The sequence below is a fragment of the Aquila chrysaetos genome, chromosome Z (assembly GCF_900496995.4).
Source record: "Aquila chrysaetos chrysaetos chromosome Z, bAquChr1.4, whole genome shotgun sequence".
Classification (NCBI taxonomy): domain Eukaryota; kingdom Metazoa; phylum Chordata; class Aves; order Accipitriformes; family Accipitridae; genus Aquila; species Aquila chrysaetos.
The window spans coordinates 84,542,409-84,556,144 of record NC_044030.1 but is presented as its reverse complement, the minus strand read 5'-3'; the positions used below and the strand labels follow the sequence as shown (position 1 = coordinate 84,556,144).

General features: G+C 46.9%; 1 protein-coding gene across 5 annotated transcripts in view; it reads right to left on the bottom strand.

Moving 5' to 3' along the window:
- CTIF (cap binding complex dependent translation initiation factor) overlaps positions 1-13,736 on the bottom strand; it is a 143,658-nt gene that overhangs the window by 78,797 nt on the left and 51,125 nt on the right. For all 5 annotated transcript variants that reach the window (XM_030004352.2, XM_030004351.2, XM_030004353.2 and 2 more), the window contains one exon: positions 12,517-12,592. In XM_030004352.2, coding sequence (XP_029860212.1) covers positions 12,517-12,592 — 76 coding nt within the window. The remainder of the gene's footprint in view (positions 1-12,516; positions 12,593-13,736) is intronic.

Genomic DNA, 13,736 nt, shown 5'->3' with positions numbered 1-13,736 from the left:
ATCCTTGGAGCTATCTGCGATATATTTTCGTGGCCTCACTGGCCATGGGCAGCTGGGCACTATTTCTTCTTCTAGATGAGGAACAGCAGCAAAGGAGCTGTATCTTGGAAGTCTGTTACAGTTCACCTGCCCTCCACCAAGGTCAACATAGCCCATGTAATTATCATTTATTACCTGCGTAACTACGCTGCTTGGAAACACCACCGAAATCCTGGAGCTAGATGCTGTACGCAGAGATCAGAAAGCTGCTCCAGCACCAGGAGAAAAGCAGCATAGTACCAAGGCTGAAAGAACTCGCAGCTTGCTTGCTTTTACCTTCAAACAAGGGCATTTGTTAAAAAAAAAAAAAAAAAAAAAAGAGTTTAAATAACAAATCTGTTTGCCTAAGCATTTATAAATTGAACTAAAAATAGTTTTCCTTTCAACTAAAGGACCCTGTAGCGCGTGGAGTCCCAACACTGTGGCACTGCAAAGGGGTGGGCGTGAGACCCTGATTTTCGCCCTGGCCATGAGTGTTCCCACCACGCCCTCATGATTTCAGGCAAGACATAGGACAACTGCCCCCCATCTCCATTGCCAGGGGTCCTGGTCTCTGACAATTTTCCATAACCAGGTTTGGTCTTGCTTCAGCCCTCAGAGTATTTGCAGAAGGAGTTCCCACCCGCCTGCACTGACGAAGCGGACGAGGGGAAAGAGGAGCCGCCGCAGTGCTCGTCAGATCATGTCAGGTCGCACGTACGTTTGAAGTTGGCTCCCCAGTTCTCAGCAGCCAGGAGCAATCTCATAACGGCTACTTCCTCCACCATTTGCAGAGCTGATCTTCAGGAAAGCTCTGTAGTGCGAGGAAATCCTGACCATGGCCACCAAAGCATTATCGACACAGCAAGGAGATAATAACGACAGGAACTGCCTTACGGCAAAATCACCATCATGATTCATGCGACTGCTTGGTGCCAAGGTCCAACAAGCTGGAACACAGCGAGAGGAGGTCACACATGCTCTTAGCTGTTGTGTAAAAAAAAAAAAAGGAAAAAAAAAGAGGCGGGTTCCTACAATTTGATGAGCATCATCCACTCTCCCTCTGGCAAATGAATCAGGTCTTCAGTGCTGCATTGAACTCGCCCTCTCATAGAAGGCCACAGGTCCCACCTTCTCCTTTGGGAAGGTAGGTGGTATCTAGCCCGGCAGATACCAAATACCACCTGGAAAAAGTATCACCATTCATGGTGGCAGAACCTAGTGCGGTCTGCGAGTTTTGTGACTGCTTTGGATTCACAAGCAATATCACAGAAACCACAGCAGCCCTCTGATCTGTCTACAACCTCCCTCAACAGAGAGATGCAGGCTGCCTTAATGACGGACAGGACTGGTGGGCACACTGTTGTGGGTCAGGCCCTGTAGCACTTCTCCAAAGACCTTTTACTCCAGGGATTGCTGGCTCAGACCTTTGTGGTCTGTGATATGCATCCAAGGAGTAGCAGGCACGTCATTAAAGGTGATGGCTTGAAAACCTGGGTGCTGCCAGATGGTGGGCAATCCCTGGAGCAAGCACAACACGGCAAGCAGCCGTGCCTCCTTCAACCCCATCCTTACTGGAGACCATACACCACCAGCACACAGGCTTTGCACGTGCACTATCAGAGCAGCAGAAAGTCCCCGTCTTGGACAACCAGAGAAATGGAGGAGATCAAGGGCTGGCAAGACACGAGGGTTCACCAACCCCCTGTGGGGATTTGGCCACTTGTTGAGCAGACGCTGGGGAAGATGCTGCCATGGCATCGTGGAGGAGCACCTATGCACGGTAAGGGGACAGATTTCCCCCCACCATGAGAAACACCCATTGGTACCTTCTCCAAGCGCAACATTACGCCAGAAATAGAGCACCTCAGAGACTTAGTTTTGTTTTTTCTTTCTTTTTTTCTTTTAGCAGCTCAGGATTACTGAGTTCGCAGAGTCTCTCTTTAATGTCACATGTGCGGCTCAGGTCCCTCAGGCCCCAGCAGAAGCAGCCTGGGATATTTGCACAGACCCCTCACAATGGAAGGAAGAGGGTGTAGGAGGGAGGATCAGGCTGCTGACCCCTTTATTGTTCTTGGGCCAGAAGAAAGCTTCCTCCTGGCTTAAGAACCACGGCGCTGAAAAAGTTTTCCAGCCAAAACGAGTCAGATGGAGTCACTGGGTGGTGGTTTTTATTTTATTTTTTATTTTTTATTTTTTTTTCTTTCTCCTTCCCCTGCCTCCCCCTTCGGTCAAGCGACGGGGAGTCACAGGGTTGTGCTCCATTCACAAAATACCTGCTGCACATCACGTAGTCCTTCCCCCCCGACGGCGGGGAAAGGCGCTGTAACCCAAGCAAACGAAAATAAACCTTTTTTTTTTTCCTTTCTCTGCAGATTTGAAAAAAAAAAAAAAATAAAAAAGAAAGGAAGAAAGGACCCTGCTCCCAGACTGACGCCTCCAGCGTGCGCCTGCCGGGGAAGGGGTAGGCGGGGGGGAAACAAGACGACGATATGAAAGAAAACAAAACCAGCAAATTCTGCTCCGAAAGGATTAAATGGAGGTTTTCCAAAAAAACACCCCGCCATTATATAATGAGGCTTAACTCGGAGTCACCGGGGTCACACGATGCAGCAGACTGGAAAAACCAAAGCGCAGTGTAGCCTTTTAATTGTTAAGCCAACCATAAAAAAAATAAAATAGAAAAACGATATTGTGATTGTACAACAAGGTGGCCGCTCACACACTAATGGTCAGGGTATTTTCTTACCCCCTTTGCTCTTTCTGGCTGAAATACCATTTTAGTGTGAGTTCAACTCCTCGCCTTTCTGCTTATTGGGGTGGTGACCTGTTTTGCCGGGACACTGTTTGTGCCGGGCAGCAATGCCGTAGAGAGCACGGGGACCGCATCGGCTCCCGAAACCTTAAGGCACATGGGGCTGATTTGCACCAAGAGCAAAATAAAGCACAAGTAGAAACTTCACCCCAACAATTCAGGTATCAAATCCCATCGCTGGATTTCTACATCAAAATTTGCATGCAAGGAGATGATTTTTTAGCATGCCAGTTGCATCTACAAGTCCAACGACGGCCCATGGTCACCCACTTAGCCCCCAGGTTCTCCACAGCCTTTAGGCTGAGTTGGTTGTACAACCACAGGCAACCCTGAAGCTCCTCCATCCTTGACATCTCCCAGCACTGTCTATACTAGAGGTCCTAGCTGCAGGGCTGAACAAGCTCCACGGATGCAGTGGCATGGATGGGAACAACCCAAATGAGAAAAAAGCTTTAAAAAAAGCCCACCTTAGCCCTCTGCTCTTGGAAAACCAAGCTTTCATTGACCACAGGCCCAATGGCTGGAGCACACCAGCCACCACCATCATGCCACGGCATGCCCAGCGCCAGCGGTGGGACCTGCTGGTATCATCAGGCTGGAAACCTGGAGATCATCCTTGACTCGTGTTTTCTTTTAAATTACAACAAAGGCAAATTTGTGCTTCACATTTCAATCTTAAAAACTGGCTTCGGTCTAGATTATTATTGCAGAGCAACCACAAAACAACAGGACAGGGTGTCTCATCTCACCCGCTGCTGCTTCAAACCATGTCCATGCAACTACCAGCCAACCCCAAACCTTTTCATTCTTATCTAGTAAACATGCAGCAACCCAAACTTAAGGAACACATATTTTTATCCTGTATTTATTCACAGCCCCAAGAGAAAGGCTGGCCAAACAAAGGCATACGCAGCCCACCGGCTTTAAGGAATAATGTCGCTCACAGGCACATGATGGAGTAAGTGTCGGCAGCTCCCTCCCCAGGACCAGCAAGTAGAAGCAATCCATATCTTATGCAATACCTGCTTATTTTGCCCCGCCAAGGGGTCTTATTTTGCCCAGCCAAAGGGAAACAACGGCTCCTATAAGCATACATATTTTCTTTCCGTTCAGACAAGGCACCTCAAAAGAATATACAATGAGAAACGAAATAATCAAGCGGGTCACAAAAGCAGGAAGAAATGAAGCTTTATCATTCTCCAGTGGTTTCTCTGCTCATACATTACAGGAATTAAAAAAAAAAAGAAAGAAAAAAAGAAAGCAAGCCAACAATGAGGAGTTTCTCCACAGCGGTACCAGCAGGTAAAGGGCAGAGTAGAATAATCCTGGGAGACACGGACACTGGGGCAGCACCGTGTGGCCTAAGGCATGGAGACCTCGTTCCTCTCGCTATTTTTATTGGCCCCGAATAAATCCTTCAACCCCACCATCCAGCAAAGGCATTTTGGGAACGGCACGGAGTTTTCATTCAGTGACCATGCTAGCGCATATACAGCCGAGAGCTTGCCATTTTTAGAGCCAGTAGAGAAGTTCATGGAGTATCTTCAAAAAACCCAAACAAACCCCAAAGGTATTTTTAAAATCATCAAATGAGGGACAATACGAACATGGGACTACAAAGGACCTCTGGGTCCTTACAGAGCTTGGTCTGCTACCACAGGCGAGGACATCATTTAATTCCCTTCATAAACAGTCTTTATTTTCCCCACAGAAGAGACATCCAGGCGTCGTGTGCAGCAATAAATTTCCCACTTAAAGGACAATCTTTAACCAAACCACCTTGGATTGCAATAAACACTTATCCTGCCACTAAATACCTATATTTACACCCATAGCTATATATACATTTCCCCAAGCTGGACGGGATTCACTTACCTGCTGCCTCCAGGCAGGAAATTCGCATTTTAAGAACTTCTGGTCTCATTTATTGTATTGGTTTCTATTTCCATAACATCAGAGGAAAGGCAGCAGAAAGGGGGGGGGAACATCTTCTGGTTAAGAAGAAATTTTTAAATGCGACAGGAAACATTAACCTCATATTTTGTCAGACAAGGGACAAGGACATCCCCCATTAGCAGGATTTTTAGAGCGCGATGTGTTTCTAGGCTCTGTAGGTCCCTCCGCCAACGGGGATGTATGCACGTCTCTCTTCTCTGGTCCTGCGGTCTGTCTACTTTTTTTTAAGAGAGAGAAAATTCCTTCCTTCCCTTTATTTTATTAAAAATTCAGGTCTTTCACAGAGAGCGGGGAAGGGGATTAGGATGTGGAAATAGCCAAGCCAGCAGAAATAGCTGCTTGACCAAAGACATTGAGTTTTTATTCGGGATCTTTAGAAATCTGGATTTTTTTTCTCTGCTACTTTTAATACGTTTTTTTAACTTAATCATTACTCCACAACCGGCTTCAGGAAAATATTCAGCAAATTTGAGGGAGTGCTGCAAAAGCCCTCTCAGATTTCTAATGAATCCTCCGGGAAAACAAGGGAGAAAAAGATGTAACGATATTCAGAAGTTAAAATTCAGGCAGGATTTGGGGTGGGGGCAGGGAGGGTGTTACAGTCTATAGAAAGGACTAGGAAAAAAACAAAACAAAACCTTTCAGGCTTGCTTTGGATATTATATAGCTGCACAAAAGCAAACCTTTCTGAAAGGTAAGTCAACTATAAGGCTGAGAAAAGCCCATCTGTTCTCCATTGTGTTTAAGCCAGAGCTCTATGTGGTGACATTTTTGAGCCTCAAATGCCTGTTGAGTTGTTATTTGTACCCCAGTACAAGTACCCATACCCAAATCAGTTAATTCCCCAGAAAACTGCAGTTCTTGGGTCTAAAACTACTTGCAAACTCCTTAAAAACAAAATAGAAAATCTTTCTTCATCATCCTCCCAGGAACAGACTTACCCATCCAGCTCTCCCAACCTCTTCTCTCATTTCCTTGTGGTCCCTGATCATGAACCCAAAACCAACCACCTCCTGTCAGTAAGCCCAGCATAGTCCTGCCACTCAGCCGCTTCGTGACTACCCCTCCATCAACCTGGCCCACGGAAAAGCTGCAGAGCAGCCAAAATCCCATTCTTCCTCTTTTTTTGTAGCACAAACCGGTGCCTGGCAAACTGGGGTCTAAGGAACAGAGATGGTCCAGCAGTGGACACCACCATAGTCTTCATCTCCTTCCTGCTGAGGTTAGCATGTCCTTCAAAGTGGGGTGGGGACAACAAGGTAGATGGGGGACAGGGACAGGTGGACAAATGGAAACGTGGGTGTTCAGAGGAACATCCTACATTTGATGGGGCAGCAGCATCTTCCAGAGAAATGGAAGACCCCTCACCACATTTGGCACCGCTCCTTGGTGTGAGGAGTATCGTTCTGGACTGAGCCCTGCCACAGCATCCTATAGGAAATATGCAGAGTGGAGGATTACATTTGGAAAAGTGGGATTTCCAAGAGGAGTCGGGGACGTGTCGCAATGCAAGCCAGGGAGACTTGGGCTGTGGGGCACGTCTAACCCAAGGCACCAGCTCCCCTCAGGGTTGTTCACGGACATCTTGAATTTTAACCCCACTCTGCTCAGGGCCTCCATCTGCTTTGAGGCTCATGAAAATGCACAGTGCTAAGCAAATTCAGTCCTGGGTGCAGAGCAACACCTTCCCCCTCCACAAGCCCCAGGGTCCCCCATGCTGGACACGCACCCCGAGCCCGAGGTGGGCACAGCGGGATGGAGAGCAGCATCATGACCTGGCGCAGGAGGGTGCGAGACACAGCCACCGCTGAGTGAGGTTTCTGCTTGGAAAAAGCCTTTGGAAAAAAGCCTCATTTCCTCTGTTTCATGTTTCGGGGCTGTGCAGCGAGACGGCAGTGCCCTCTAGTGCTGCAGGGCTCCCCTCTGCCACCAGCCCTGTCCCCTCAGCCACCAAACACCAAGCCAAACTTCAGAGCTGCAACGTAAGCCACGCTTGCCCTTTCCACTGACCCTCCTTGCACATCCCAAACCCGTGTGTCTGAACCCAGCCGACCCAACCAGGGTGCAACAGCATCCCAATGCCTCCCATCCTGGCAGGAGCTTGTTACGGGTCCACCACTCTCCAAACAACAGGGCAGCCTGGCCCCAGCCCTGACCAGCTGCCCAGTACCAGCTCCAGGAACCACAATAAAAAAGGCATCTCCATGCCCACCAGGTTGGGAAGACACCCCCACAAATTATGAGCCAGCATCGCTAAGTCTGCTTGAACTGGGTGACAGCCAGAAAAATAAAACCAGCCCTGAGAAGGGAGAGTCCATCTCATTTGTTACAATCAGAAACCAGCTCTGAACCCTAATTAATAATAATAATAATAATAATAATAATAATAATAATAATAATAATAATAATAATAATGGAAACGTCAAAGCTCTTGGCCATTTCCCTGGTGTTTTCTTTGTGCAGCAAATAAGTCTACCATGTGATATGGAAGACCATCGTAATCTGAAAAACCCCCTGGAAGATCTCCCCTTTTCTGCATGTCCGATAAAAACCATGGGGTTTATAACCTGGTTCAGGGCTCACAGTGACTGTGCTCTACTGCCAGAGCCCAGGCTTGGACCTTGCAAGAACCTGCGAACTGGTGACCTGCGTGGAAGATAAGTCAGTCTTGGTCCAGACCTCTCCTCTCCAGTGCTCTGGAGATGGCAACGGTCTCATCTGCCTTCCTTGGTCAACAGTGGCCTTAACTCTAACATGGGAGTGATGCTGAAGGGGTTACAGGTGACCATGGCAGGTTGCCCTCTCAGCCCAAAAAGATGGTCGTTGTCAGTTGGGTTAAATGCAACAAAAACCAGGCCACAGAAAGACCATATCTTACTGGAAGTGACAGCAAAACAAAAGCTTTTCACTCAGCAGTGGAGATCTGACTCCCAATACATTGTGACCTATACTCAAGTAAACTTTGGCTCTTTGACAGGGACTTTCTGCAGTGGTTTTAGCAGTTACAGTATTGGAAAGACCCTTGGGATATGAGAAGCTGGCTTGTTAGACTAGAAACCTTCTCTGAAAGCAATGCCATGCCTACATGCTCTGGATGGAGTCCAGCAGGAACTGGAGGTGCGGAGAAGAAATCCCCCTAGTTTGGGGCTCCTAGGGAGCCACTCCAACTTGTTCATAAGTGTTTGGTGGACACGTAAGGGATGTTGGAGTTAGACCAGGTGAGTGGCAGGAGGGACACACAGCACACGTGGCACACCATATGGACCAGGTTGCTTCCAGTGGGAGGAGATGCCAGACAGAGGGATGAGCCCACCCCAGCTCTACCGCTGCACAACAGCCTAACGAGGGAGGGCCACATTGTTGTGGCCAAGGCACTGAAAGAGGAGGAATCTGGGCTGGCTAACAAGCTGGCTAAAACGAGAACTGCCCAGCTTTGTAGTGCAGAAAAGAGCAGGCAAGAGAGGACATGGAGAGGATGAGGACTCTGTATGGTGATAGTAAATAACACCACCCACCAAAGAGCTGTCCCTGAGCTCCAAAGAGACCTGTCCCCCTGCTACCACCACCCTGGAAGGGTGAGCGATCTGTAGAGTCCAGGAGCAAGCCCTCACACCAGTGCTGGACACCAACCTCCTCCCCTCGCATGCAGAGTGACAGCAGAAGGGACGCTCACCCACGATCCACCCTTCTTCCCTGGGACACCTGGGTTGGTTTCATCTCTCTTAAGCAACCTACCATATCTGAACAAGTCCATGTGTGACCTGGTCCCTCTGGGCTCCTTGCAGAGCTGACAGGGAAAGGACATGGGTATTCTCAGATGGGAATCATCCAACCTTCTCTACACCTCTACACTGAGATGCAACAAATCATGCCGCAACGTGTCCATGCCTCCCCTACGGCAGGACCCCCAAGGGACGAGCCCACGCACAGGTCCCACCTTTACTCACACGATCTCCACGCTGAATTGTAAGGTCTGACTTGACGATACTTGTCAATGAGGAGGGGTCCCAAAGAGAGTGGGCAGAGACACCGTTAGGTGCCTAAATTTAGGTGGCCCCAGCATGGTCAGGAATCCCAGCACTTCTAAGCCTGTTTGGACAAAGTCAGGAATACAGTGGTGCTAAGAGGAACATGAACAACTTACAGAGTCTGCCTTTCTCCTAAGGAGCTGCTCCCTTGTTTCTCCTCCAACGAGGAAGCTGGATGACAACCATAGCCAGAAAAGAAACAAGCAGTTTATTGTAACTCTAAGCATATGACAAAAAGGGTCAAAAATCAGTAAGGAAACAGAAGGAGATGAGCTGCGGAGCAATTAAGATGCCAAACCAAATGATACCAATGCTGTCTTCCAAGTTTATCCCATAGCACCAGTAAAGCTGAGTATGCCTTTCAAAAGTGCCACATTATTTCTACCTCCTAAAACACAAGACAAGGAGCAGCTGGCCAGCGAAAGCACAGCCACACCGTTAGGAGGAGGGCAGGCCCATCCTGAAGGCACAAGTTCAGCAAACTGAAAGCCAAAACCTGCAAGATGCCAGTCCAGAAACCACTTGGTATGTGTCTGAAAACTCCCTGCTCGTGTCTAGCAGCATTCACAGCATGTTCCCATGACAGGCAGCCTCCTGTATCCTTCGTGAGCTACAGCAGCTTCACAGGGAGGATGGGGGGTATCTTGTAGGACATGACCCCTTGGGTTGTTTTGTCTGCTAAGTGTACAGTTTGCCAAGGGCTCGCAGTCTGAAGACCGTATCTGGGACTGGGGCATTCGGCTGTGACACATCCAAGCCTGAAAGCCTTTCCAAGTGTTTGCCAAAGGGAGCAAAAGCAAAATGCACTGACTCAGCCCTCCCCGTGACATCTTAATGACGCCAAGATGGTTACGCGGTCTCCTCCAACAAACCAGCTGAGGTTAAAACGGAGAGGATGATGAAGACTGGCTCTACATCTGAGCTGCACCACTCTAACACAGCAGACAACCAATCCTCCCTGGCGTACAATAAAAAACAGATCTTATGAATGGGGAATACTTATCTTCAAAAGATTATTTTCTTCCACAGTCACTTTTTGGCAGCACTTAGGTGAATTAGTGCCCAAATCCAACTACAGACTCCTATGAGTAAGGAGAGATGGAGGTTACAGCTCACGAGCTGAGCCAAAGCAATGACCTCCTGAGCTCCCAGCTTTCAAAACAAAGCCTATTTACCAGTAAAAACAAGCACCCCAGATGAACTTTGAAAAGATGAGGCAGGAAGAAGGTTCAAAATACCAGTTGTCACAAAGGAATTGTGCCCAGTGCCAAAGTGGAGCTGGATTTGCCTGCCTGTGCATGTCCACGAGATGGCAGAGCACACCGTGAGCATCTCCGAGGAGTGGGATGCACGCATTCTCCAATTTCAAAACAAAAGGCTGGCAACAAGCATTTTTCCCTCAGACAGCTATGAAGAAAGAGGGTTTTGGAGGAGGTTGTTCTTGTTTTTGTTTATTTTTTCACCTTTTAATTGTCAAATAGTCATAGGCTTTCCTTGCAATATTTTGTTAAAATACTATGGATAGATTCCAGCAGCTAAACTCATCTATACATATTAACATCCAGATATCCAGAATATTCTGCTTAACCCATTAGGGGTGTCACGGTATCTCTCTGTAGAGATACATATACAGACCTGGATGTATACTGGAAATCAGTTCTAGATTCATGTCCTATGTCTATCATACCTTACCATCAAAGGAACCCCAATTTCCAAAGCAGCCTGCAAGTAAGACTTGCTACCTCTCTCAAACTTGGTGCTCTTAACCCTGCTATAGCTGCACATTCAGCAGAAAAACATTTGCATCCAAGTCATGCTGGAGGATGCTCAGACTGGCCCAGTTGCACTGGAGGATGGGGCTGCCCCAGTCGCACTGGAGGATGCTTGGACCGGCCCCTCCATCCATGCACAGCTGCTGTAAGCAACCCATGAGCTCTTAAACACAGACAGAACAAGAGTTTATGTGTCTCCAACCTGAAAAAGCCTCTTCTTCAGGCTATGACACAAACATAATGGCATTGTGGGAAAGCCCCATGGAAGGTGAAAGATTTTTCTTCCATAGGCTCACACAAATATTTTCCCTTATGCCCCCACGCACTGTGCTCCACAGAGCCATTTAAAACAAGGGACAAAGACCAGCAAAATCACTGTCGGCGTTGCACGATCGCATTCAAATCCAGTTAACAATGATATGTCAGGATTAAACCAGCTGTCTGCGAGTATTTCACTTGTCAACGCCGAACAAGATAAATCCTCACCCAGAACTACCCAGCTCCTAGTTCCCACACATACATATGACTGTACGTGCCTAGGTAAGCGCGTCTCCAAAATAATGCAGCATCGCACGAGTCTGACCAGAGGCACAAATAAAATACCAAAGCCAGCATTCCCACTAGGTCTTCCAGCTTAGAGGTGCCACACTAACAATTAAGCTAGATATTAAAGCATATATTGGAATTAATTCACTGGAGTCAGTGGACTCAACCTGGTGTTAGGACAGGATGAGATGACAACCAGACCAGGAGGACCTGGCTTATTTATTAGCTATTGATTAGAAAAGATGTTAAACCCTAGAGAAGAAAGTCAGCTCCTTGCACCAAAGATGGTTTGATTCCTCATTTCCAATTATTCCCCAGGGAAAATAACCTTATTTTGGAGAATTACTGGGGTTTGTATCATCTGAACCTGATGTTTTCTCCCTGTGACCTAAAGTCCAGACATACCAAGCATGGAAAAGACTGAGCAGAAAGCAGTTGCAGGTAGTGCTCCTCCCTGCCAAAGTCAGCAGCACTTCTCCACTCCTTCCCCTGGTTTGTGTATTTAGTGCCAGCTAGCTCACCCAAAAGAAATAGTAACGCAGATCATCACATGGTTTGCAGGATGAGCAAAGCTTTTCTTCACATGATGCATGAGCAAGAAGCCCGGCGAGCTCTTTGCTCAGCACTGAAAAGGGTAATGCTACCACAGCACGTGAGATGTCTCCATCCTTCCCTCTGGAGGCAAAGAGGAGACTTCAGCAAAAACATGCTGAGCATCCTCAGAAACTTGCCCAGCCCAGGACACTCAGCTTCTTTGAGGGCTAGGGCTCTGGAAAGTGAAAAATTATATGATGTTGACAAATTGACCTATTCAATTGGACTTTTTAACTGGGGGTCTCATCCTGCCATTCCCCAACATCTGAGCATCAAAGGTCATTTAACCAGAATTACCGAAACTGGGCTGTAAAGAGAGATCTGGAGAAGGCTGGATAAAACATACAAGTGGATGACCACTGCATATAAACACACATACACCCCATAGGGGAAACATCTGGCTTAGCACACCTTCACTGCTGACTTCCTGGCAGCAATTTATTTTGAAGCTGCCAGAAGGGTTGATGCTTTTCAGAATCTCCTTTCCTAAAATACATGAGCCCTGTGTACATGTACATACTTGTATGTATAGATGTATGTATGTATACTGTCCTCAACATTTCACCTCTCAATGAAGTCTAAGTGGTAACCACCCTTGCCCAGCACTAAGGTTCACATCAAGGCTTGCTGAAACCACAGGCATAATTCTCCATCACAAACCACAAGCTCAGCGCATTGTGCCCAGCAGCTTTCCCACTTTTGGGGAGGGTTTCCTAAGGAAAGGTAAGGCAGGGAGCTGCTGGTCTCCACCGTACTGCAGGCAGGAGATGATGTCTTCATCACCTACCTGCCACACTGGAAGGACTTTCTCTATGTCGTTCAAGTTGATGCTGTCACCATCCTCGTATTTCCCTTTTCCAAGCCTGTGGCAGGAAGAAAACAAATAAAACCACATGAAACCTTGCTGGAGCCAAAGTTAATTTTCTATTATGGCACATAGGGAAGATTAGTTCTTATTGCAAAGGACCCTCATGAAAACAAAGAGTCTCTGAAGCGAGTATGCTGTGCCTCCAAAACACTCCCACGTGGGCACAAAGCCGTTAATACAAAATTAAATGCTTTTCTCAGTCCTCTCCACCTGCACCATCCACCACAGCATTCAAACGCTTTTGGTAATAGCAGCAGTGAGAAAACCAAAGGCAGTCCTAAGCAGTAGCGTTGGGTGATTCAATTCCCAGACCAAGCAAAACTGAAAGCACAGCCCACCTGGAAAAAAAAAAATGAGGACACAAAAACGTAATGAAAAATGTTTCCTTTGAAGCACTGCTCATTTGTTGGTCTCCACGGGAGCTCCAGTTCCCCTGCTGAGAAAGGTGTTGGCAAACAAGTACAAACATACATCTCAGGCAGAAAACAGCAATCGATATAAATACAAACACACAATTTGAAACGCAAAAAAATTGGGGTGAGAAGCCAAGCACTGACAGACCAAACACATAGCTGGCAGCTGAATGACTTCCTTGTATCAAGAAAGAAAAAAAAAAAAATCCCAAGATAACTACTAGCTGGATGCAGAGAGTTTGTAATGATACAGAAGAAGAAAAAATGGTCAATAAGTATCATCCTTCTGCATTTATAAACAATTGAGGTGATCTATTCTTATTCCACAAGAATGATAATGTATTTTTTGGTCAACTAGTGACAAGATATTGTTAAATAACATATATTAGACAGAAACTTCAATAGCAGCAGATGAAATAGTGACTTTGATTTACAAAGGCCAAAATATAGTGTGTGTGTATATATATAAAAATACATATATATGAAAAAAATATATTTTTATATATACATGAGGAAAATCAAGTCAAACATCTGGGGACAAATAATACCAGTTGCAGGTACAGAATGGGCAAGTGTATTGTAGGAAAAGGTTATCTGAAAAGGACAAGGACTGTCCCAGGGTGAATGTCTGATGCTGGACTGTGGCATAAAGGCAGGGGATGAGGAGGCAGGGTTAGGGGGATGAAGGCAGCTCTCCTCTACAGGCAGCACGGCTGAGTCTGAACA